Source organism: Durio zibethinus, chromosome 6, assembly GCF_047325235.1.
Source record: "Durio zibethinus cultivar Kanyao isolate XHJ-2024 chromosome 6, ASM4732523v1, whole genome shotgun sequence".
NCBI classification, from domain to species: domain Eukaryota; kingdom Viridiplantae; phylum Streptophyta; class Magnoliopsida; order Malvales; family Malvaceae; genus Durio; species Durio zibethinus.
In genome coordinates, this window is record NC_143167.1 from 8,539,996 (window position 1) to 8,567,048 (window position 27,053).

Consider the following 27,053-nt stretch of genomic DNA (forward strand, 5'->3'; position numbering starts at 1 on the left):
ATAGTTTAGTTTATATAATTTATAAAAAATAAGAACACATATTCAAAATACAATTATGCATGTTAATGACGATCAATTGACCTTATATTTGAAATATATAAGTAGAAATGTAATTCATATAATATAACCAGACTGTTATGTAAGAAATCAAATAGAACTTTTAACTAATTTTATAATCTCCACATAAAAATTAATTTTTACCAAACTTAAAATTATTAGTTGAATGAGTAATAACCAAAAAAATAAAGAAAAATATAAAACATAAAACATTCAAACATGATAAAAAAAATATAAATGCTATCAATAACATGAATACATGATCAAATCATTTCATCAATGTAACAAATTTCAAATAGTAAATAAACACTATATATAAAAATACATAAAAAAAATGATTGACTAATTATAAAAATATATAAAAAAATAATTTATTTGAATATCTTGCTAGAAAAAAAAAAAGATAACCAACTTTTAACTTGTTTCTTTAGTTTAAAGACTCTTTTTTCTCTTTTTACTTCTTGAATTTTCTTCTCTGATTCTCCCTGTTTTTGTCTAAAAAACTAAAAGTTACAAAAGTGGGGAAGATGGAGGAAAATGAAAAACCGATTACTTTTATTTGCAATCAATTTTGCTTTTTTTTTTTTTATAATAATCTTAAATTTTTTTTTATTCACAAACCTATCACTTTTAATTAATGTAAGTTTGACTTTTACATATATTATATATATATATATATATATTCAGCGGGGTATTATAAAAAAATTAAACTTTTTAAATATTTTTATAATATATTTTTAAAATGATAAAGATCTCAATTGAGATAACTACCCCTAATGCCCCCATTGTACATCCGTCTCTGTTAACTAGTGTCACTAATTACTAGTTGGGATAAAATTTCCCTTTTAACATATTAAAAGATTTTTTCAACATTTTCATAATTATTCTCAAGTAATAAATTGTTCAAGTTAGTTATACCTTACCTACATATGATAATTTACATATTCATATAGTGCAAAAATTAACAATTTATATATTCATATTATATTTTATATGAAAATTATATATCACAATTTATATCGATATAAAAATACAAAATATATATATTTGATTTTATTAAACTCACATATGATTTTTATTAAAATTTTTAACCGTCATTTTTATGTATTTTTTTCATATCATTTTCATATTTTGTCACTATATAATATTTTAGATTATTAAATCTAATTTTACCCAAAAAGTATGATAATATTTTATATTTTATGTTTAGAATACAAGAATAAATTAATGCATTTTCAAATGTCACGATAGGGTTATTACTTATGTTATTTTATGATTTTTTATACCTTCATATGATACCAAATACCGCAATTTATTTGTAATCACTGGGTAACATCACCAAATACAAACATTTCTAGAGCAGTAATAATGTAATACAATAGAATAATAAGAATGATTAAACCAAAATGGTGAAATAGAAATAAAGTCCTACAATGAATCACCAAAATCAACTAAAAAAGAGAAGCAAAGTAACAGAAGATCAAAAGTGTTCTCATTCAAACATTCACTTTATGCTGCTGAAACAACTGTACAATCAAACATCTTTGCTTCCTGTTATAGTACATTTCAAAGCTCCTCATCTCTGCATAAACAAGCGATGAAATCATACAATCAATCTGGAAAGAAGGGGAAAGTAAAAAACATAATTGATATCAACTCTATGAACCCATGACCAATTAAAAAACAAATTGCTCTCTTGATTTAGCGGAATGTCAGCCGGAGGTCAAAAACTGGAAAGCCTTGAAGTTCCTTGGTTACATTTATTTGATCTTAATGTGTCTGTACATATCACTGGTACATTTACAACGTCCAGACATTTCCCTGTTAGATTATGGAAAAGAGCTTGTTTCTTTTCACATTTTTTTTTTCCTTCTTGAGCAAACAGCTTCCTCGAAGCAAAAGGCCTTTCAGGCTTCAAACTATCAACTTTCTTAGTTCAAGCTTATAGCCATTCACAAACTGTTCTAGAAACTCTCAGCATAAAATCTCCTTAGGTCTTGGCATTACCCTAACTTGCACCAAGGCTTTCAACCATCTGGTATTGACTCCTGCAAGTGAGCACCTAGTTCTTTGACAGTGGTTGGATTAAATTCCCTTCTGCAGAGTCCCTAAACCAATCTGAATCTGCTAGACAACATTGTATAACTTGATCAGATATCTCAAAGTCATCTTCAAATAAGTGGCTCAGATTGTCGATGGTATCTGTTTGATTGAGTGGCTTCTGATCCTTTAGAGCTCGAGTAGCCATATGATCTCCTGACATCCCTCCATGATCGCATACCACCGCTTCTATCAAATGAATAACTTTGAGCATCAGTAGCTGCTCTGGATGCACCTCCGGTATGTTTTTTTTGCACATTCCTCGTCTCTTCAAAATCATACTGTGAGCGCTGCAGAAAGACATTGTTGCAAGACAAGCAATGTATTTCCCAGAACCAACAAAAAACAAAATAAAAAAAAGAAAAGAAGATACAATTAAAATGCCAGTTGTCCTATGGCTTGTCAACAGAATGATATGCAGAGCAGAAGTAGTGCATGCGTGATCCTCAAATGAAAAAGGAATAAAGTCACATTAACATTCACTTTTATTCTAAAAGATCTGAGATAACCATTCACTACATGGAACTGTTAGGTGGAGTTTCCCATGTATACAGCAACTTAAACAATTCCTATTCATTTGATGGTAGGCCGGCCAAATCAATTTATTTGAAGAAAATATGAAATGTGATCAAGACAAGAAGAGAGTGTGATTTCACTGTTTTATTCATAAAGACAGTACATCTAAAACTGTTTTGAGGAATATACATTTTTATGTTTACGTTCGACAAAGAGTAAACTCCAAAAACCCCCCCTCAACACCCATAAAGTATGCTTTGATGCCTCTTGTTTCAAAATACATCTTTTGTCCATTTGACCATCCAATGTGCTTAATCAATAGTTGCATAAAAATGTAAAAAGAGAACATTATGAAAACATTTTTTTTTCAAGTTTATCAATTCATAAGCAAATACAAAAGAGAGTTATAACTATGAAAAAAAGGAAAAGTTCAAATTAAAAAAATGAACCAATTAAAATTATTTATTAACAATAAAAAAGCTTATAATTTTAAAGTAAAATATAAATCTAAACAAAATGATTATTCTAATTAAATTAGATGGGGAGAGAAGAGAAAATATAAACCAAATTAAAAATTATACCTAATTTATCATTGATTAGGCATAATCTTAACTAATTCATTTCTTTATATTTTTTCCTTTTTTCATAATTATCAGTCTCTTTTTATTCACTTATGAGTTAATAAACTTGAATAAAAAATATTTTCAACATTATTTAATTATAAATAATGTTTTCATCATTCTTTAATTAACTTTTTAATTTTTAAATTATTTAATAGTAATTATCTCTTTTCACATTTGTAAGTAATTATTGACTAACTCTTAACTTTCGACTAACTGCATTGAATGGTCAAAGGGCTAAAGGGCGGATTTCGAAACAAGATGGGCCAAGTATAATTTATGGGTGTATTGAGGTGGGTTTTGGATTTTACCAGTTGGACAAAACGTCCAACCGCACAATATGCATTACCTGTGATCTACTATTAAGTGCCAATTGGAATGAATTAGACTTCCATTATCCTGCCCCTCTCTCTCTCTCTCTCCCCCTATCAAAAAAAAAAAATATTTTCCTTCACTATTACTATTCCTTTTAATCCATTTGATTCATGTTTTAAGAGAAAATTCCTATTAGGTATAAGTGGCATAAAAGGCCCCAACTCAAGATTGTTTGCCTTTTAAAACATGCCGTTGACTGGAACACCCCTGCATCCAACAAGTCGCAAACCTAATATGGGAGTAACTTGAGAACTCTTTGCTAGCAATCACTTGGCAATAATTAGTTCCATATACCAAAAACATAAAGGTATTATTATGCACCTTAAGGAAGGCATAAACAAATTCCTTATTCCATATATGAGGATAATATTTACCTTGATAGGGTCTGAAAGTATTGCATATGCCTCTCCAATTATCTTAAATAGTTTGTCAGCATCCTTGTATGCTTCTTCTCTTATCTCCTTCCAAAGCGTGTCGTCTCCATTTTCATTTCTTACCAGTGATTGAACAGCCTACATAAGTAGAAAACCTCGCATATCAGCTCCAAACTTCTAAAAATATGCATATAGCAGCAGGTATAAGAAACCTTGTCAGGATGATGTCGAAGAGCAGCTTTCCGATATGCCTTCTTAATTTCTGCTGCTGAAGCAGATGGTTCAACCCCCCTGCCATTACAATTAAAATAACAAATATGGTTCCATAATCCATAAATATGGCACTGGGCAACAAAATGTCACAAACTTGCTACTTTTCCTCTATTCCATTATTCAACAAAGATGAATGGATTTGGCCACAGAGAAAAAGAAAAACAAAGATGAACAGGAAATTTAAAACACCCTTCATGAAATCTAAAATTTACTACCCAGATAATAATAATATTTGAAAAGATTTAGAGTAAAAGCTAACAAATGATTTAATATCAGGCCAAAGAAGAAAGTAGCCTCAAGATCCATGTTCACATGAACCTCAATGCATTCAAAACGCCACTATAATCACAAATGAATAAGAAACTTACAAAATCATATAGAAATCCAAAGGGACTTCCTTTTTCCCTTCTTCCTCGATTTCAGAAAGCCAAATACGAGCTTGTCTCAATTCATGTGCCAAGTTCATTGACCTGTCAGGTTTTTCAATTTTATTGGTCTTTGCCTCCATTTGCTTCTTGAGATGAGAAAGAAGTCTTTCAAGATCACTAGCTGCTTGCCCATAGTCTCTAATCATCTCATACAAAGTGATTCGTCTAGAAATAGCCTGCAAAAGTGTGCACAAACAAATGTGATGTGTTACCAAGAAAGTTATTGTATAGAAGACAACAAAAATTTCCAAAAATGAATAGGTATTAATTTTTTTTTTAAGAAAAAGACTCTCCAAAGGCATCATTTTAAAATCATTCGTGGATTTCACATTAATTGACAATCTATGTTGATTGGAATTTCGTTCAAGCAAGGTTGTGTATGTGTCGTACACAGGTAAATTCCTGTTTTTGTAAGTTTTTCTTTTTATTCTGGAGGTTATATCCTTGTACTCATTTCAACTATAAAGTGTTCAATAAGCTTGACACAGGACCGAGGAAAATAAAAAGTAGATTAACATAACTAACCATCAAATCTACATATTAATTTACACAACCAAAATGACAAAATGTCTCACAAGGAAAGATTTAGATAAAGTTTTTTAGGTGAAATTCCTTACTAAAAATGATTAAATAAAAAATAAAATAAAAAATCAAAACCAATAGATTGAAAAGTCGTGTTGCATAAATTGTGTAAAATTTTAAAAAAATAATAAATTTTTTAGATAGGTATTTTTTTAAAAAATTTTGATAGAATTTTTATCGTTGAATAAGTACCTATCAAATTTAAATTATATATGAAATTTTTATTAATTCTTTATATATTATTGATCTTTACATTGAACTTTATTATTCTATCGGTTTAGATTTTTTATTAAAATTTTTATTAAATCATTTTTAAGAAGGAATTTCACAAACTTTACTTAGAGAATTTCATCTAAGTTTTGTCCTCTTTTCATGACACTATTTGTTAGAAATCCAAAAAAATCACCCTCATATCTCTCTCCTTATTTTTCTCTTCTCTCTTTATTTGTTTTCTTGTATTTAGGGATTTGATTTTAAGCTTGTTAGTTGTTACAATCTAATGTGAGGATGTTTGAAAGCTTGATTGATAGCTTTCCCAGTACCCTAGGAATGTATTAAAGATCAGCACTAAGTCTATTTCTTTTTGCATTAGTTATGGATGAGCTCACTAGACATATCCAAAATAAGGTGCCATGGTGCATGTTATTTGCCCATGATATAGTCTTAGTTGCTAAAACTAGTATGATCTTAATGCAAAATTAGAATTATGAAGGCATTCATTGGAGTCTCGAGGTTTTAAATTAAGTAGATTTAAAACTAAATATATGGAATGCAAGTTTAGTGGTAATAGAGAAGTGAGTGCTAGAGTGATTTAGTTGGATGGTGAGGTTGTACAAAGAGTAGTTATTTTCGATATTTGGGATCAATTATTCAGAGCAATGCTAAGATAGAAAGAGGTGCAAATCATAAGATTCAAGCAGGATGAGTGAGGTGGAGAATAGCATCGAATGTGTTGTGTGATCGCATCATGCCTTTAAAGTTAAAAGTGAAGTGTAAAACAGCTATAAGGCCTGCATTATCATATGGGACTCGGTGTTAGGCCATTAAAAAATAACACGAAAAGAAAAAGAGTGTAGCTGAGATAAGGATGCTTAGATGAATATCTAGTAAAACGAAAAGAGGCAAAATTAGAAATAAAAAGATTCAAGGACAATTAGAGGTAGTTCAACTTGAGGAAAAGATGAAAGAGAGCCGTTTTAGATGGTTTGGACATGTGAAATGTAGGCCTATTTCAATTAGGAGAAATGAGCTTCTAAATTTGGGAGAGACCAAAACTTCTAGAGGTAGATCATGAAAAATGTGGATGTAAGCAATAAGAAATGATATGAAAGTTAAGAGATGAAACGGTTGTTTGTGATAGAAATGAGTGGTGTAAGAAGATTCAAAATTACGACCTAAAATTTTTTTGGGTCTCTCATACAACCGACCCCAAAGTTATAGGATATAAGGCTTAGTTTGTTGTTGTTGTTGTTGTTGTTGTATTTAAGGATTTGATTAGAGATTTTATTCCTAAGATCTCTCAATCATATCCCATAATTATAGCACTTAAGAGTTATAAATTTAGCTTCAACATTAAGAGACAAGAAATAGGTACAAGCTATAAGATAGGAGATGAGTGCCCTTGAGAAAAATAAAACTTGGGAAATTGTCAATCGACCTAAAGATAAGAGACCAGTTAGGTGCAAGTGAGTGTTTAGCATTTAAAATAAGGCTGATGGTACTCTTGAAAGGTACAAGGCTAGACTAGTAGCAAAGGGCTATATTCAAACATATGGGGTAGATTATCAAGAGACTTTTGTTCCAGTAGCAAAAATGAACAGAGTCAGAATTTCAACATCTCTTGCTGCCATGTTTGATTTGCCTTTGAACCAATTTGACGTAAAGAATGCTTTTCTACACGGGGATCTAGAATAAGTTTTTATGGAACCACCACCTAGATTGGAGAGAGTTTTCGGGATAATAAGGTTTATAGGTTACAAAAAGCTCTATATGGCTTAAAGCAATCACCTAGGGCTTGGTTTGGGAGATTCATAAGGGATATAGGCAGAGTCAAGGAGATCACACCCTATTCATAAAACATGGGAATATCGGCAAGATTACAGTCTTACCGATGTATGTTGATGATATCATAGCCACCGGGAATGATGCTGTAGAAGGAGATTCTCTGAGAAGGTACCTTTCACAGGAATTTGAAATAAAAGAATTTGGGAGACTAAAACACTGCTTGGGTATAGGAGTTGCATACTCTAAGGAAGGAATATTTCTACCTCAAAGGAAGCATGTTCTTGATTGACCTTCTTAAAGAGACCAGAAAGCCAAACAGCAAAGTTGCAAGTACACCCATTGATCTGAATCAGAGAATTGGTACTAATGAGGGAGGAGATGATGTAGATGAGAAATACCAGAGAGTGGTTGGGGGATTAATTTATCTCTCCCATACAAGACCAGACAAAGTGTATGCAGTGAGTATAATACGTCAGTTTATGCACAATCCCAAGTTGGAACATCTTCAGGCAGGGGATCGAGTTCTCAATTACCTTGACTACTCCAGGCAGAGGGATCATGTTTAGAAAAGGAAATGGTCTAATTCTTGAGGCTTACACAGATGCAGACTATCCTGGTTCTGTTGTTGACAGAAGGTCCACCTCGGGATATTGTATTTTTCTGGCAGGAAATTTAGTGTCTTGGAGAAGTAAAAAGCAAAATGTTGTTGCACGGTCTAGCACTGAGGCAGAATTCAAAGCTATGGCACAAGGTGTATGTGAATTGTTAAGGGTAAACATCATCTTAAATAATTTGCAAATAAAGAGACAGGGTTCTATGCAACTATACTGTGACAACAAGTCGACAATCAGCATTGCTCATACGCCGGTTCAGCATGACAGGACTAAACACTAGAGATTGATAAACATTTTATAAAAGAGAAGCTAGACAGTGGATAGATTAGTACTCATTATACGCCAACAGAAAACCAGTTGGCAAATGTTCTGACTAAAAGGCTTCCTACGGTGAGATTCCAGGAGGTCACTAGCAAGCAGGGAATGGAGGACTTCTATGCACCAGCTTGAGGGGGAGTGTTAGAAATCTTGAAAAGCCTCTCTCATATCTCTCTCCTTATTTTTCTCTTCTGTCTTTATTTGTTTCCTTGTATTTAGGGATTTGATTAGAGATTTTCTTCCTAAGATCTCTCAGTCATATCCCTTAATTATAGCACTTAAGAGCTGTATATATTTGTAACCCTATAGCAGTATAGAATATACAACACAGAAAATTCTGGTTCAAGGTGCAAATATAATAAAATCAGAAAGAAATGCCCATAGAAGATAATAGGCAGCAGAGAAATGTATTGAAAGAGGATAAACATACAACAAAGAATGCAGCCTGAGGGCTCCAATCATTCAGAAAGCAATATCTGCCAGGATTGAATTCTCGAAATAGATGTCTAAAGAGCAACTAACGAAATAGGTAATCCAAAGAACACAATTTGTACAAACACTTTCCATTGCTGCCATATACTTATTTTTTAGACCCATACAACACAATATTATGCTGAGGCTACTCTGGCATACGAGAGAAATTTCTGGAAATATATATTGTTGGTAACAAGCAAGAGAATAAGAAAATTATGAGAAAGTTCTAGAAAAGGCATTTGGTAGATGCATTTTAAGGTGTGTAACAGCAAGCCAAGCACAAAGCAATAAGATGTTCCAAAAAAAAAGATATAAAGGAAATAAAGAAAACAACATTAACTGATTGAATAAAAAAATTAAAGTGTCAGGAGGCACAAGTCACATTCTTACATGTCATAAAGCATGCCTTAAACAGAAGCAAGCTTAATAATCATCTGTCAAGCACAACAAAGTGGAAGGGCTATAAAGCATGTCTCAGCCTGTGACAATTCTGTTAAACCATACAGAAATTATACGTTTTCTATGTCCTTTGCATTCAGCATCTATGGTTATATTGCATCCTTCAATAACATGTTATGTGCCAACCAAAGCTACTTAAAAAAGAAATAAACAAAAAGCTGATAAGCAACAATCATCTGTTTTTCCTTTTATTTTATTTATACAAACAAATAATTCCAAATAGAGGGAGAAAAGGAAATTGTCTCAGCAAACACTATAATTTACATTTCTTAATTCCATAAATCACTTTGTTGAGGAAGAACCTAAATGTGAAGTAACACTCAGCTTGTCAATACATCAATAACACCATCCAGGCAGTCCTACCAATTGAGCTTGTGCATGTGTTTAGCAGCTATTAGATGAATTCATTGACTTTCCCCCTTTGGAAGCATCTTGCAGTTTAGATTATCCAATTTTATGTTTTATTTAGGACGACCCTTAAATCTGATATACCTGTTTATTCCAATCATATTAAAAATACAATGGACTAATTTAATCTCTCACCTCAAATTCCTCCCACCACTTCTTCCTCTAGAAAATTATATTCATATGTATGAGCATAAAGATAACATCAATTTGCAGAAAAACCTTCAAATAATTGCCATCAAGTGCTATGGCAAGGCTGCAATCAGCAATAGCATCAGTGACTTGGCCCATTGCTTTGTATGCAGCAGCACGATTGCAAAAACAAACAGCTGCAAAAGGCCGTGACTCCATGTTGCAAGATAATGCAGCAGTATAATGTTCAACAGCTTCTAAGTATCTTCCTGATTGAAACGCTTCATTCCCTGCAGCCTGCAGATGAAATAAATAATTGCATTGATACCAAAGTTTTTACCTATACACCACAAAGCATATCAGACTTCTGACAAAAAGAAAGAAATAAAATTTAAAGTTATAAGGTAATAGATGTGGGTACTTTTCTAGGCACCATTTAGATGTTGTTACAACTTCTCAGTACTAGCTTTTTACTTAGGGATGGCAATGGGACATTTTTTGCCTGCCCTGACTTTATAATATTTTCACCCAAAGCCACCTCAACCTATATAATGATTTTTAATACCCCTACCCTGACTAGAAAATATATTTATCATCTGCTCCCGACACAATCCAATCCAAACCAAAAATTATTTTTAAAATTTTATTTAATGTACATTTCATGAAATAATTTACTTCTTAGTATAAATTACATCTTAGTTATATTTTATTATTGAATTAATGTCTTCAATTAGTATTAAATAAAATATTTATGAATATAAGATTAATTAAATAAAACATAATATTTTAATACAACATATACCATGCAAAAAAAAAAAAAAAAAGGGCCTCGACCCAGAGGCCAGAACCAACTTTTTAATTTAAAACCTGATTTTACCCAACCTAATCCACAATTTCCAAACCCAAAAATTCCACCCAATGGGTTCAATCAGGTCAGAACCGATTGGATTTGGGCCTTTTTTTTCTTTTGCCATCAGTACTACTTCCTCAAAAGTTGCTATAAAGTAAACGGAATGGTAGAAACATGTGTACCCAAAGGACAAGGAAAATGACAGTACGTAGAATCATAATTGATTAAAAATGAACAAATAATCAACATACAACACCAATTTTGATCTAATTGTCCTACAAAGCAGTAAAATCATGCATTTTGTTATCCAAAAACAATTATGTTTTACGTTGTAGTTTTTCAAAAATGAAACATTTTTTACATTGTATATAAACACATATTTTGCCTTTTACTTCTGAAAGCAAAGAGTAAGTGAATCCCACAAATTTAGGTAGCAATATGTTTTTGAAATCCCCTATAAGCATGTGAAGGAAAAATGCTTTTACATGTACCTAGGAGTTGCAGCACTCAAAAGTCAATCCCACTGCCTTAAAGATAAAAAAGGCCAATCACAACAACAAAAAGCAAAATGCTGTGCGTAGTTCTGCATAAACTAGAAATTGTTTCTCAAGAGTAAAAAACATATAAAGGGAATACCTTATGACATAAGAGCTCACGTACAGTAGCAGTCAATAGAATTAATGATTCCAAACTGTTGCTTCCATCCCTGGACAGACTAAAAATGTGCAACAATCATTGTACTCCATCACATAAATTAGAATATTTTGAATAAGAAGGGCAGTGAATTTAACCTAACAGTAGTGGATTGCAATTTCTCTTGCTTCTCCAGCAAAGCAGTAGCCTCTTCAAGCTTTCCTAGATGAAAGTAAGATTTGAAGATCAGGCAACACCGCCAAATTCCAAAGGTAGAGTCCTTTGAGAACCCAGAACTATCCATATTGGCCAGTTGCCCATTGATGTCGAATGAAAGAGAATTCTTTTCAGCAGAATCAAATGTCTGCTCACACAGATGAATTACCTCTTCATATTTGCGCAGCTGCATATAGCAAAAATGTTATTACAATTCCAACAATCTTCCTGTGATTCAATATATGCTTAAATAACAGTAAACCATCTACTTTCAGAAGTTCCTTATTTAGGCAAGTAAATATCAACAAAAGTACACATACAACAAAAAGGGCCTCTGCTTTCATTTCAAGTAATTTTTCTGAGTACAGGCTTATTTGCAAGGCCTCAGCAATTACTTCCAGAGCACTCTCTGCGTCATCAGATGTCTTCCTTCGCAAAAGTTCAGTAGACTGACATATGCATTCAGACAATTTCTGCCAGAGGAAACCACTCATCAGTCACATTATCGCCACCACAAATGAACCAGCATAGTAAAGCTGAAAAATGAATAAATTCAGAAAAGCTCTAACATGTTATCAAGGTTAAGGAACATATTAAAGAAAGGAGGAGGATCACCAAAAAAAAAAAAAAAAATCTTTAAATGCCAAAGCTACAATTCAATATACGATGCAGGAAAAAGTGGCTATCAAGACACTTATACACCTTTCACTAGCTAATGATATCAAATTTCCAATATTTAAAGCTACAGCACCACCAAAAAAACACACATGTACAGACTTTGCAAGAAAGTTTTAATTCAGAAATGTGTGGTTCCACAGTAGAGCAAATAGCTATTAAACTCCTCAAAACATCATGTAACGAGGAAGTGAATTAATTTAGCCATGCAAGTTAATAATTAGAGAATAGTAATTTTCCTAACTCATAAGATGCATTATCACACCTTTAAAGTTGTTCACCAATTATAAGCAAGTGGAACCATTATGCTTCATTTAGTACTCCACTTTTTTCACTTTCGGCATCACTTTTTGCCCCTGAATCTGCTGATTGATGTATTATTTTCATCCATCAATGGTAATAGAAACATATAAGATTTTCTAAAAAAGTTGAAATCTATCAATTAATTCTCCTCCTACATGAGAATCATTGAGAGATTAGGCAGGGCAGCTATGATCCACTGAACTACTTTTGTAGGACATCTTAATGACCAAGCTTTTTACAACCAAAAGATTAAAGGTTCCACTTAGTCAAAGATAGTGGATTCAGAAGCAACAGTTGAAACTAAGAAGTATCAAGCTCTGAAACTTGTTCAAAGGACTTCAGCTCCTCAAAGCCTAAGGACAAATACCAGTACTCATTTGCAAATGCAATGAAATTATTTGCATACACCAGGAGTTTATTATTTCCTATGTGATTATTATGACAGTCGTATTAATCTGATTGCAATCGTATATTATGAGAAGCTCAGGAACATTTTCTTGACAGTGCAAAAAACTTGGGCTCATGTAGTTTAAGATCCTAAACTAGTGGAAAAACCAAACTAAATGGAACATGTTTATTCGGCTTCAAAGGTCTGTTGCAAATTCAAACCACAACATACTGACCTATCTGCAGCCATAATTCAAAGAAGATGGGCTACTCAGACGCAAAAGCTAATATGAAGACTAATGCATTTATTCATAGGGTCTATTTCAAAATTCATTAATCTTTATGGATCTAAAGAATAAATTGTAAATACTAATTAATGTTACAATTAACACAAACCAGTATCAAATGGACTTGAATAAAAGAAGAGCAATAATAATAATAACAATAAGCACCTGTGCCTTTTGTAGGCCATCAGAGGCTTCTACTGCAATTTTTTGGTCCACACAAACACCAGTTCCTGATTGTAAGCACTTTCTGAAATATCGCGTTGCATTCTCAACTTGCCCAAGGGCAAGGTAGCAACTTGAAGGAAAAGAAATAAAGAAGAAGCCCAAGTTAGGAGAGCTAAGAGAAAGCCAATAACAAACAAAAATCAAACTAATGCCAAAGCACTGACATCCAAATTGATACCAAGACCAACAGCCTAACAATAATAACTGGATAAGAATGAAGAGCAATATTAGCTCCAAATGAAAACAGACATGTAAAAAATGGAAAACATAGTAGGTAATTTAACTGCAGGAAATGAGATATATTAATCACTTCAAAAGGGCAATCAAATGGAAAGGTTAAGATTAAAAATAGGGATCAGACCAGCGACTGTGAACAATTTGAAACAAACACTTGTAAATCCTCATGCAGGATGCAACAAAGACTTCAAAACAAATAAATTCTCAATCTTGAATAAGTTTAGTGTAGAAAATAATTTATAGAGTTCTAGCAGAAACACATACAACTCCAGAACGGGGGTGGCTCAAATTAAAGAAAATGAAACAAATGCAGTGCCTTACTTCGCCGCTCTGAGTTGAACCCTTACAAAGTTGGGATCTATTGTGATGGCCATCATACAATCTCCTAGTGCATCTCTCATTCTTCCAAGAGACATTCGTGTAGCTGCACGGTTGCTATAGCACAGCATCAAAGCCCCAAGACAGCTTCTAGATGTCTCACTCGCAGGAATACAACCTATCCCTTGTGTGTAATATTCCTCAGCTTTGGATGAATCTCCATTTGCATAGGCTTGGTTTCCCCTGGTATATATCAGTAAAACAAAATGGATTCATCAGTGGAGGGAAGTCAAGCACAAATAGAGGTCCCATCATCACATTAAAAGATGCACCAAATATGATATATGAGAAAATAAGAATAACTAATCTATTTAGAAACTATATGCTTTAAAAGAATGAACGTATATTATCAAAAACTAATAATAACCTTAATCGCCACTTTTCACATAATTCCTGAGCTGCAGTGCTTGCACCAGTCAAATTAGGCTCATGCTTGACCTCAGGTCCTTTGTCCACCACAGAATTCCCTCCAACCTTGCTTTGCAAAGTAGATAAATCTGTTTTCTGGCCTTGCCCAACGGATAAATGTAATGAAGCTTCAGGGTAAGGAGAAAACTGTAGAGAGGATGATGCATAAGGAATTCTCATATTTGAACTGGAATTAGGAGAATCAAAAGCAATTTTAGTCAAATTCTTCTTTTTGTGGTGGCGTTTTGGTGATGATAGTTGACTTTGAGCAGAAGACGATGCAGCAAAGGTGAAGTCAAACCCACTTATATGTTCTGAATTAGAAGGGGAATCAAAGTACATTTGGGCATCACTATCTTGCCTCTCAATATTTGATCTTGAACAGGCTTCATTTTCAGCTGAACTAAGAGCAATATCACTGTGATAATCTATATCCTCGGCTGCAGTTATGAAGCTTTCAGTTTCATCCCCAGACACAGAATCTTCTAGAGGAGCTTCAGCAGCAACACCTTTATCAAAAACATTTCCAGAACCCCCCTCTTTTATTTCTTCATCTTTCTCCCCACCTTCATTTATATTCATATGTTGTGTTGCAGCAACCAGATCCTCATCTATTGCATCACTTGAAACTACTGGGTGTGAACACCTGGATGTATCTTTGTTATCAAGACTGAAAGACTCATCTGAAGGTACAGAAGATTCTCTTGAACATTGAGTATCAGTGAGTTTTTCCTGATATGGTGAGACATCCATTGATGAATAAGACTCAGAAGCCTCTGCATTATCATGAGCATCAGTGTTACGTGAAATAAAATATGGTCCATACCATAGCTGGACTGGTGTAGGCTGCTTCAACTTTGCCCTCCTTTTCTTGAATTTTGGGCATGTACCAGCTTCCCTTTTTGCAGTGAATTCCAATTTTTTGGTTAAGCCAAAGAATATATTTGTCTGTGAATTTGGAGTTCTGAATTCTACAAAAGGTGTTTCTATAGTATCTTCTTTGGCTGTAAAACCAAACTCATCCTTCTTTTTTGGTTTATCAGAAGTCATGCCAAAGGTATTTGCACCAGGCTGGAAATGCACGGCACGAGATGAAAACAAAGTTGTTGATGCGGCGGCTCCAGCAGTTTTAATATCAGTTTTTAGTTGATCCATATGAACTTTACTACTTGCATATAAACCCCGTTTTGCTGGCTGGAAAGTAGATTGGTTGTGAATTGATTTACCAAACTCATATAACTTCTTATCACCCAACCTTTCAGTTTGAACATCCTTTCCCAAGATTTTCAAAGAAGAAAATCCCCTGTCCGTTTGACCAGTAGAATCTCCCATTACACTCCAAATATTCAGCTTCCTCTCCATCTCAGTTGACAATAACTTTTCTCTTTCCCCACCAAGTTGACCAGAGCTTTCACTACTCCTAGAGAAAAAACCATCTCTCTCATTGGTTTTACCATCACCAAACCCCTTTATGTTCAAATTCTTAATCCCGTCATGAAGTGCATCTGTCGAGCTTCCAACCAAAGAATCACTATCTTTTCCACCCTTAAATACAAAATCCTTCTTAGCTCCATCATCAACATCCTCACTGTCTTTAATATTCAACTTGCTCCGCAATTCATTCAGAAGTTTTTCAGTTTCCGCGCCTCTTCCAACACAACTACCAGCATTGCCATCATTCTCATTACGCCAATCATCCTTTGAACTATCCTCAATGTTCAACTTCCTTAAATCATCCGGAAGCTTGGAAACTAAACTTTGATCATCAAAACCAAAAGTCTTCCCAATTCTCAAATTCTTCATTTCCTCCACAACTTCTCCCTCTAAATTCCCAACCAAGTCACTCCCATCAGATGGGCTAGGATGGGGAACACAGGAAACAGGTCGAAACGGATTAAAACCGGGACCTACTCGGGTTTCTAAATTGCCCGAAGATTTCAAATTGTGGGAATTCAAATGCTGTCTTTTGAAAAGCCTTGGCTTAGCAAGGCCCCCAGATGGTCGTTGTAATGAAGGCGTATTGAAGCTAAAATTGGGATTATTCGGAGTCGAGTTCGAAAACCCAGAACTAAAATCACCTCCGAAACCAAAACTAGAAGATGAGTTCATTTTTTCTTGTGAAAACTTAGATTGAGAAACAGAAAAAGAGCCAAAAGTATTCACTGTAAAAGGAACAGAAGAAGCCTGACCATTGTGTGTTGAAGAAGAAGCTCCTCCAGGGTCTAGCAACGCCGGCGACATGTCAACGCCGGAGTCATCAAATCCAACGGTTGCCAATGTGTTTGGATTGAAAATCAGATTCCATGATTGATCAAAACGTGGCTGATGGCGGATGGTAGCGTTCCTTTTTTTTTTTTTTTTATAGAATGGGCAAAAAAATGGAAAATTATTTGGTTTACAGAATGATAATAACAAAACGGAGATTAATAACGCAAGGTTTAGAGAAAGATAGGTCTTTTGATCTTTTCCTTTGTTTTTTTTTTTTTTTTATTTGCTTTTGAAAAGCTTCCTTTTGTTTTCCTTTTTTTTTTTTTTTAATTTTAATGTTGAATTATCATTGTCTTAAAATAGAGAGCTTACAATTGCTTCTTTTTTTTTTTTTTTTTTTCGAATTGGATAAAATAATGCACATTTGCTTACATTTTTTGGATGAAAAATATGTGAATCTTTCATAATCGATAGTTCCATTCATAATTGTATATTGTAACTTGTAGTCTTACAATCCGTTTCCATTTTTTTTTTTCAAGCCATTAAGGCATGCATATCCATTTTAGTTTATCTTACTAAGAATTGCAATCAATCGTCTCAATATTTTCAATGTTTGGATTTTTTTTTGAACTAAAATGATATAAATCATAAGATTAAAGTAAAATGATGAATGATGAAGTACCTCAAATTTACTGTATGATTATAACATACATTTTAAGTTAAAGATGAATTGAATAAAATAATTATAAGACATGCACTATTATTTATAAATTAACATTAGATCATTAAAAAATAATATTAAAAAAATTAAGTGTGATTGAGATAAAAATATTTAGACGAAGATAAAATAAAAATTAAAAAATTAAAAAAAATTAAAATTAATTTGAATTGAAAAAAAGATAAAAGAAAATCGTTTAAGATAATTTCGACATATGAAATATAGATTTATTTATACATTAATTAGCATAAATGTATTTCTAAATTTTTGAAAAGATTAAAGCTTTAAAAGATAGATTACAAAAAATGTAGATATAAGTAATAAGAGATGATATAAAAATTAAAGAAATAGATAAAAATGTTATTTTTTTATATATAAATGAGTAGTGTACAAAAATTTAAAATTATAACTTAATATAATTTTTTTTTTTTTACTTTTCATAAAGTCGACTTTAAAATTATAAAATATTAGACTTACTGTTATTATTATTTTATGTTTTATCAACTAATTTTTGGTTCATGAGTTAAGTGACAAAGAGAATGTATGATTTTTTTTAGTTATTGAAATTGGATCCATTGAAAAATTGTAACAAAATAAATATATATTTTTTATAAATTCATTAAATTTGACATAAATCATTATGTTTAAATTGATTTAAAGAGAAAATATACTAAACAAAACCTAAAAATCTTTAACTGTTGAATTAAAAAATATGATTTATTGGTAGAAACGAAATGAGAGGAAAATACAACATAAAACTTATATTTCAATGATCAAAACTAAATCTTACTCAGTCTAAAAAATGGAAAAAAAATTATTTATATAATTATCAAGTAAAAAAGAAAAATACACCATATAAATACCCCCCAAAAAATGCACCATATAGAAAAAGAAAATGTGACATATATGACAAGAATTGAGTAAGATTTTTAGATTAAATTCAAAAGGTTTCGCATTAAAAATTTTTAAAAAAATTAAATTAAAAAATTTGAATCAATTAAATTTATAGACCTTGTTAAATAAATCAAGTATATATTATTAAATTGTATAATAATCTATAGACTAATCAATATGTTTTATAAATTTATAGACCTTAATATGATAATCTTAAATAGTTTTTTTTTAACAAAATCCCTTTTTTATTCTAATCCCTCTTTAAAGATTTAAAATAAGTTGGCAGTCTGAACTTATTTTGTTGAAAAGTATACTCTCCTACTTCTTTTGACATTGTTTTGGTTTTCAACAGTGAAATTTAAAGTCCAAGCAAATGGTTCAATTTTCGCCAAAACCAGTGGAAGACAATTAATTTTACTAGTTTATGTATAATTTCCTGTATATGCCACCAATCAGTTAATCCTGGCAATATTATTTGCATGAAGCAGAGCACTGACAAAAGTGGCCTTTCCTAAATCCTACAACGTTGTGAACACGATAGATGCAACCTTGTTGTACAAATGGATGATCACAACTTCGTCTGTTGATTTGTCCAAAGAAACCAGGTTTTATTGTTCTCCATTGATCCCAAATTTATTAAAACTTTAGTCTTTTTACTGCTATAATATTGAAAGGCAGCCAGGATTGATAGATTTCATGGCAACTTGGTAGAGTTTACCAGGAAGAAAAGAAGAAAAATATATGTAAAATAAACAAAGTTTGGTGAAGTTCTGCTCTATCTGCTTTAAGTTGCTAGCTTCTTTGTCAATATTATTCCAGCAATTGGTTTTTTGTTGAATAGTCCAATGGAGTGCTTGACAGGGCAATAGTTATCGAAAACGTGGAGATTCTACTCTTTTCCTGGTCCTGGATAGCTTGCCTTTGTCTATATATACAGAGATGGAACAAATAATGGAAGTTAGTTGGAGTTCTTTCTCCTCTAGGATCTATGGCTTCATTCAATACAAGAAATACCAGAGCTCATATATGGCTGCTATAAATATGCTGCTTTTGGGATTATTGATATCTCAATTCTCACCTGGAATATAACAGGTATGTCAGTCTTACTCACTAAAACCTTCAGGAACATCTTAATCATACTGTATGTTTTTTTATTGTCTTGGATAGGTTTTTTCTTTTTCACTTCACATGTGCTCTAACCCCCAATAGTGTGAATTAAAGCCAATTCTAAATAATAATCCCTAAAAACGGGTGTACGGTAGGAATAAGTACATAACAGAAATTAGTTTTAATATCATGTTAAGTATGTAACGTAAAACCAATTAGCAATATATAGAGAGGCCACCTTCAATGTAAGATTACAAGCAAGCCAAAACTTAAATATGTGATAACACATCTTTAACAACTGACATACAGAGTTTGGCTCTGATCAATCTTGACTCGATTTTGTATATGTAGGTTAACAATCCAAAGGTGTCTTCTACAGTAGAAATGGAAAACAATTTACCTAGAATAGCAGAAGTTGGAAGTCTTTATGAACCAAATTGCATTGGAAGGATGAGAATTTATGATCCAGATTAGGAAACCTTATAATGTCCTTAGAGGATCCAACATAGAACTCATCCTTGATTCTAATGTTGTAGCTGCAAATGACTGGATCCAGATAGAAATGTTGTCTCCTTCTCTCCTGATGTCAACTTCCGATGCATTGCAGTTGGAAAATGAAGTGTCACCTAGTGACCAGCGGATGCAATTTGTTCTGCCTGCCATGACAAATGTTCACAATGCCCCCTTGCAGCAGCTGGTCTTTACGACCAGATTAAGGTCTCAAAAGCAGTAGCCTCAACTTTGCTTGGAAACATCCTCTCTCCATCAGATGGCTCATTTAGTGACATTTCAAGTTCGTTTATAATACCGGTTATCAGCTTCCTGGCAAGTTCACCACTTTTTGCTATAATATACCCCTACTTCAGCTTAACAGGTAACCCTTAATATTTGCCTTGACTTTGCCTGGTTCACTACCCCTGGAATTACATAGTTTTATTGTACCAAAATCTCTTTGATGTATTGGCTGATTCACTTTATCCTGCTCTGGAGAAGACGGGAAGGGCTAACATGAATATCATTGTATCGGAGAGTGGTTTGCCATCGATATGAGGGTGGAGATGCATCAAATGTTGATAATGCAGGAAACCTGATTAATCACGATTCATGTGAAATAACGGACACCACAAAAGGTCTGGTCAGGCTATAGCAACATATATACATATATATATATATATATATATATATATATATACACACACACACACACACATACGTGTGTGTGTGTTTGCCATGTTTGACGAAAATCAAAAGGATGCAGGGCTTTAGCAACACTCTGATCTGTTTTTTCCTAATAAACAGCCTAACTATCAAATAACTTATGGCTGAGAGACCCAAAAGTCCATTTTAGTGACCTTTAATACAGGTTAAATTTAAATAGTGTTAGCTTGTGCCTTAGTTTCAATTCACATGCTGCATTACTATCTTATTCTTATAATAAAATGTAGCAAATACATTTCAAATCGATATCTTATGCAAGTTCATTAATTTTTAGAGTGGTATAAGTACAAAAACTCCATTTATCATGTTCTGAAATTATATTTTAATTAAATCAAGAATTTAACTTGGTTCATTTAATTATCTTTAAGTGATAAAATTTAATAGGTTTGGAATCAAATTTTAACACTTACAGCCTTTTCTTTTATTTATAAACTGTGACCTCTTTTGTATCAAAAACTATTCTTGAATTGCAATCTCTTTTATATAAAATAATTTGTATAATTTTTAACATTACATGAAGCGTTAAAATTCTAACTTTAAAGTTTAAAACACTAGACGATAAAACAGTAAAAAAAGATGAGATGAAAAAAAGAATACAAATCTCTATAAGGCAATACTTGAAGTATAAGAAAAACTCTGCACACAATGTATTTATTAGTATGTACATAAGAATTATCCAAAAAAAAAAAGGATAGAAGACAAGAAAATTATTCGTACAATGTATATATCAATATTTACATAAGAATCATTAGATAAGTCCATGCTACCACGTGATTTTTTACGGGGCAAATAGATTAATTATACATGGCAAAACTCTTTGTGCAATGTATTTACATAAGAATTACTTAATGATTTTTCTATCATGTTAGTCTGAATTAAATTGCTATTCAGATAATAATTTTTTATAAATATATAAAAATCAAAATTTTTGGTAAAAAAATAATTGTCATATGTGAATAATCTAAGTTTTTAACATGTGGCTAGCTTTAAATAATCGTTATGTATCCATTGCTTAATATCTTTAATTTGATTTAATTTAATTTAATTTTGACTAAATTAATTGTATTTATATTTAATAGCTTAAATTTCTCTCTCAATTAATTTTAATTCTTAATTGATTTGATTTTAATCCAATTAATTAATTTACTTTAATACATTAAATCTCTCTCAATTAATTTTAATTTTTAATTTAATTTAATTTTGATTAAATTAATTACATTTATTTTTAATCTTATATAAATATATAAAAGTCAAAATTGACAAAAAAAGATCATTACCCTATATGGATAGTATAACTTTTTGACAGGATAGTCTTGAATAATTATCATATATCCATTACTTAATATCTTAAATTTGAACTAATTTGATTTGATTCTAACCAAATTAATTACATTTATTTTTAATATATTAAATCTCTCTCAATTAATTTTAATTCTTAATTTAATTTGATTTTACTTAAATTAATCATATTTATTTTTAATAGTTTATATCTCTCTTAATTAATTTTATATACTATTTTTTGTTCACTCTTCAACATCATAAATATTATCTAGGAATTTAACTGTAAGAAACAATAATATTTCGTCATACTCCATTATAAGAACTATCCACATTGTTTTTAGCATATGAGTTGGAATTGGTTCTTTCTTATTCTTGATTAAAAAGAAAAACTCAAATAACAAATTATTATATAATTTAATTGTTTTCTTCATAGTTACTATACTTTTGATATAATTTTTTATTTTAAGACCTATTCCTCCATATATATATATATTAATTGTTTTTTGTGTAACTTGAGTAAAAGGTATTGAATGTATATTTTGATATTTTAATTTTAATTTCATTGTGTATGTTAAAGTGCTTAAGATTTATGTTATTTTCAAAGCAAATATTATATTATATTTTGTTATGTTTGACATTATATAACTCTAAATCTATAAATTTTGAGTTGTTCATAAAATCAAATCTTATTTTATAATTAAAAAGAAATTTTATTATATATAAACTTATTGATTTATAAATAAATTGCCATGTGTCGTACGTGCATTATATGAGTTTAAAGCGAGTTGATGCTTAATCTAGTTTGTTTATACAATCACTTATAAAAGGCAAGCATCCAATAAGTCTATAAACAATCTTAGCACCACGTGCAATTTATTTCATTATTATCAAATTATAATCTCTTTTGTATTAAAAAAATGATGTGATAAAAATTATTAGAATGGATCCATAAATAATTTCTCATATTTATATTACTAAACATAATCAAAACCATATGAATGCTATCGTAAACAGATAAGATAACATAGATTTCAGATAGCTTGATTGATGATGATCTAATTGTCTTGGGTTTCACTCTATCATTTTTGATAATTGCTAGGATTGCCTTAGATCTTTTGTATTAACTCCCTTGATTTGCAGACTCTTGATTTATTGTTTACATTCAATTTTCAAAGTACACATGAAAAATCAAATCTGTTGGGTATTTCAATTTCTATCACACCATAATCATATTAATTATTCTCATTAAACACATTTGAGTAATCAAATAGCAATTAAAGGGTTTCATCAGTCAAAGAAATATCAATACCTCTATCTTTATATATATATATATATTTATATGAACATTCAGGTGAAGACAGATATGCTCATATTATAGAGTGATTATGTTAAAAAGCAATACATTTTGACTCCTTTTACTTTCCCATTTCCAACTTCATCTCTATGGATAACAAAACTTTGATGCTTGTCACATATCTAATATTTGGAATTTTTATATCCTGCCTAATGATAACGTGCTCAATTATTTTCCTTTCTCATCATTTAATTGCATATAGTTTTGCACATTTGTATTATGCAATGAAATTTAAGAAAATTCTCATTTTTGTTTGCTCATTCTCAAAATCTCAACATGATTGAAGAGATTGGCAATTCATACTATCATATCATTGCATGTTTATAGATGTTAGGCTAAAAGGCCTCAATCCAATCATATCAGCGGAAGCATAATCAAATAATCAATCAAACACATAAGAGATTAACGTGATTCGATCCAACTGACCTACATCTACGAATGAGAAATAAGATCCACTAGTTGTAGAGAATTACAAACATACATCAAATTAATCAACCTTTCAACAATCAATACTCATAAGACACTCTCAATCTCCTTTAGTCCTATGGAGTATTCTTAATCCAAACAAACACATACTTATGTGCAAATTTTTCACGTAACCAAATACATACCCATATGTACCCATACATCATAGTTATGTAGACCCTCTTAATCTCTTCTAATATATTCCCAAACATTCAAACATACACACCTATAAGACGTAAATCTCTAATACTCTTATGGGATGTTTATTCTACAAAACCTTATAACTCTCTTACATCTGTTTCTCATACCTAACCCTCAAGAGACTTACCTATTTACAACCATACAAACTTATCGATTAAGAATCTCTTTCCTCTTAAAATTCTTCTTTTGCAAGTCAAACTTACCTATTAAAAATCATTTTCCTTTTAAAATTCTTCAACTACAAGTTTTCTTGTCCATCAAACAATATCTAACAAATCCCAAATAAATCTCTAACAAATCTCTAATGAGATTTGAGTCATTATTCCTAACAATCTCCACCTTGACTCAAATTCCATCAATCATCTATTTTCATGCTAAACATGCTTGGCTCCACCTACAATAAAAGTCTCACAATCAACTTCTCTTATGCTCTTCATGTTTCATGCAAATCGATCCTCAAAACACAAACGTGAACTTTTTCCTTGAATTGAGCTCCTCTAAGCTTGCCTCTTCCCATGTCTCGAACCATACTTTTTTTACGTCTTGAACTTTCAGCTTTGATACCACTTGTTGAAAATTACCATAGCTCTGATACCACTTGTTAGGCTAAAAAGGCCTCAATCTAATCATACTAGCAGGAGCATAATCAAATAATTAATTAAATATATAAAAGATAATAATTTAACATGGTTTGATCTAACTGACCTATGTTCATGGATGAGAAACAGGATCTACTAGTTGTAGAGAATTACAAATATACATCAAATCAATCAACCTCTTAACAATCAATACTCATAAGATATTCTCAATTTTCTCTAGTTTTATAGAGTATTCTCAATCCAAATAAACGCATACCCATATATATCTTTTTAACACAACTAAATACATATCCATATGCACCCATATATCATACTTATGTGGATCCTCTCAATCTCTTCTAGTCCACTCTCAAACATTCAAACATACACACTCATAAGATGTAAATCCTCAATACTTCTATGGGGTGTCTATCCCATAAAATCTTACAACTCTCTTATTTTTTTTCTCATACCTAATCTTCTAGAGACTTTACCTATTTATAACCATACAAACTTATCGATTAAGAATATTTTTTCTCTTAAAATTTTTTTTGCAAGTCAAACTTACCTATTAAGAATTTTTTTCCTTTTAGAATTCTTCTATTGCAAGTCTTCTTATCCATCAAGCAATATCTAACAAATCATAAACAAATATCTAACAAATCCCAAATAAATCTCTTATGAGATTTAAGTCATTATTCCTAACAATAGAATCTATACAAATATTTTTCTTTTCTGATGGTTATATGGTAGCCTTTAACTTGATTTGAATGCTTATATGTCAAGATTTAGATAAGGAAACTAATGAAATTCATAACTAAATGAAGTTGATATACAATAAATAGAAAAATGAAAAAAATGTTGCAGAGATCATATCAAGCTAAATGTTTATATTTGGTTGTATGTGATTTAGGTGCATAAGCAAGAAGTGCATCCAATGAAAGAATTGCCAATAATTTACAACAAGTTGTAAATCTCTATACTTCGAATTGTATTGAAAAAATGAAAATCTATTATCCAAATCAAGCAACTCTCCAAGTTCTTAGAGGAGCAAACATACAACTAATCTTTGGTGTCTTAAATGAGAACCTTTAATCCCTTTGTCACTGCCTCAGCTGTAAATGATTGGGTCTAAAAAAATGTAGTAACTTTTTCACCAGCCATCAAATTTGGATATATTGCTGTTGTAAATGAAGTATAGCCAATAGATACAGCAAATTAATATATTTTCCTTGCAATGAAAAACATTTGTAATGCTTTGGTGTCAACAAAATTAGATGGTAAAATTAAGGCTTCTACATCAGTGGATACAAGTTTGTTTGGTAATTCTTATCCTCATTTAATAGGCTTTTTAGTGCCACTACTAGTTCTTACATAACACCAATCATCGAATTCTGGGTCACCTCTTCTTGCCAATATTTACCTTTATTTTGCCTATATTGATACCTAGAGAATATCGATCTTAACTATGCCTTGTTTGCTACTCAGGGAATAGTGGTAGAAAGTGGCACTAGTAGCTATCAAAACCTTTTTGATGCAACATTAGATGCCTTTTATTCTACTATAGAGGCTGTTGGATTTGCCAATTTGGAGATTGTTGTTTCAAAGACTGGTTGCCCATCTGCTAGTGAGGCTGCAACAATTGTTGATAATGCAAGCACTTACTACCAGAATTTGATCAATTATGTTAACGATGAAACTACCAAGAGGCTTGGAAAACCTATAGAAACTTATTTGTTTGCAATGTTTGATGAAAATCATTAGGGTCTAGTTGAAACTGAGCACCATTTCAGCTTTTTCTACCTTAGCGAGTAACCAAAGTATAGTTTCAGCTAATTATAAAAGCAAAGTTATAGAGAAAGAAGTCAGGGACTTAGGCAAGGTTTGGTTTCTTCTCCTATCCCAGACTGCTATCTCTTTTTTTTAAAAAATAAAGGATGGAATAATTTTGGTTGAGATTAATGAGTTGAATTCTTTATGACCTTTCTGTATGTTCATATTTAAATAAGAGTGCCTTGTTTCCCAAGTCTTAAAATTTTAATTCCACTACTCTGTTATTTATTTTTATTTTTATGATAAAAGGATTAAAAATAGTTCAAAAAATATTTTTTTTATCAAACATAACCTTTAAAAAAACACAAAAGAAGACTAGGAAACGTTCGAGTAAAGATATAATGATGTGGGCTTAAAATTTGTTGTGAATAAATAATAGTGGGCTAAGTTTGTTAGGCCCAAATAGAGTCCAAGAGTCCAAGTTGTAGCAAGCTATGGCATTTTTACTCTATTATTTTTTGTTATTTCATTTTTACAAAATGTTATTTGTAGACACTTTATTTGGTTTGAATCCAAACCAATTGGGCCTAAAATTAATTGGATCTAATTTGAGCAAACTCGAATTAAACCAAACCCGATTACTCATTTTTTTATATTTTATATTTATTTATTATTTTATTTATGTTTTTTAAATTTTTGTTAGATTTTATCTTTATCCATCAAAATATATTTAGTGTTAATTATTTTATTTTATTTGATTAATTCATCTTTGGTTTTTAGGTTATCTGATTAAGGTTTTTAGAAAAAATGAAAAAATAAAGAAACATAAAAAAGGATAAAATCAAAAGGCTAGGATTTGATTGGCTGGATGAGATTGGATTGAACTAAAGCTTTTAAGTGATGAATATTCATAAAGGATTTTTTAG

The 27,053-nt window shown here is 31.3% G+C and overlaps 1 protein-coding gene and 2 pseudogenes across 3 annotated transcripts; 2 read left to right on the forward strand and 1 right to left on the reverse strand.

The window, feature by feature from the left end:
* Positions 1-1,527: 1,527 nt before the first annotated feature.
* LOC111286791 (uncharacterized) lies at positions 1,528-16,727 on the reverse strand. 3 transcript variants are annotated; one of them, XM_022877000.2, is made up of 11 exons: positions 14,290-16,727; positions 13,866-14,105; positions 13,248-13,377; positions 11,751-11,903; positions 11,373-11,617; positions 11,218-11,287; positions 9,822-10,028; positions 4,684-4,919; positions 4,255-4,333; positions 4,043-4,180; positions 1,528-2,447 (listed from the first exon to the last, which is right to left on the reverse strand). In XM_022877000.2, exons 1-11 carry the CDS (start codon positions 16,569-16,571, stop codon positions 2,229-2,231), a joined length of 3,999 nt encoding a protein of 1,332 aa, XP_022732735.2. In that variant the 5' UTR covers positions 16,572-16,727; the 3' UTR covers positions 1,528-2,228. The 3 variants fall into 3 exon arrangements, with proteins under 3 accessions (XP_022732735.2, XP_022732734.2, XP_022732736.2); XM_022876999.2 differs by having other exon boundaries at positions 11,218-11,296; XM_022877001.2 differs by lacking the exons at positions 1,528-2,447; positions 4,043-4,180; positions 4,255-4,333 and having other exon boundaries at positions 4,782-4,919; positions 9,738-10,028; positions 11,218-11,296.
* A 2,892-nt stretch (positions 16,728-19,619) lies between these two features.
* Positions 19,620-20,583, forward strand: LOC111286763 (glucan endo-1,3-beta-glucosidase pseudogene; annotated as a pseudogene).
* A 696-nt stretch (positions 20,584-21,279) lies between these two features.
* LOC111284301 (glucan endo-1,3-beta-glucosidase pseudogene) lies at positions 21,280-26,118 on the forward strand (annotated as a pseudogene).
* The last annotated feature ends 935 nt before the right edge of the window (positions 26,119-27,053 follow it).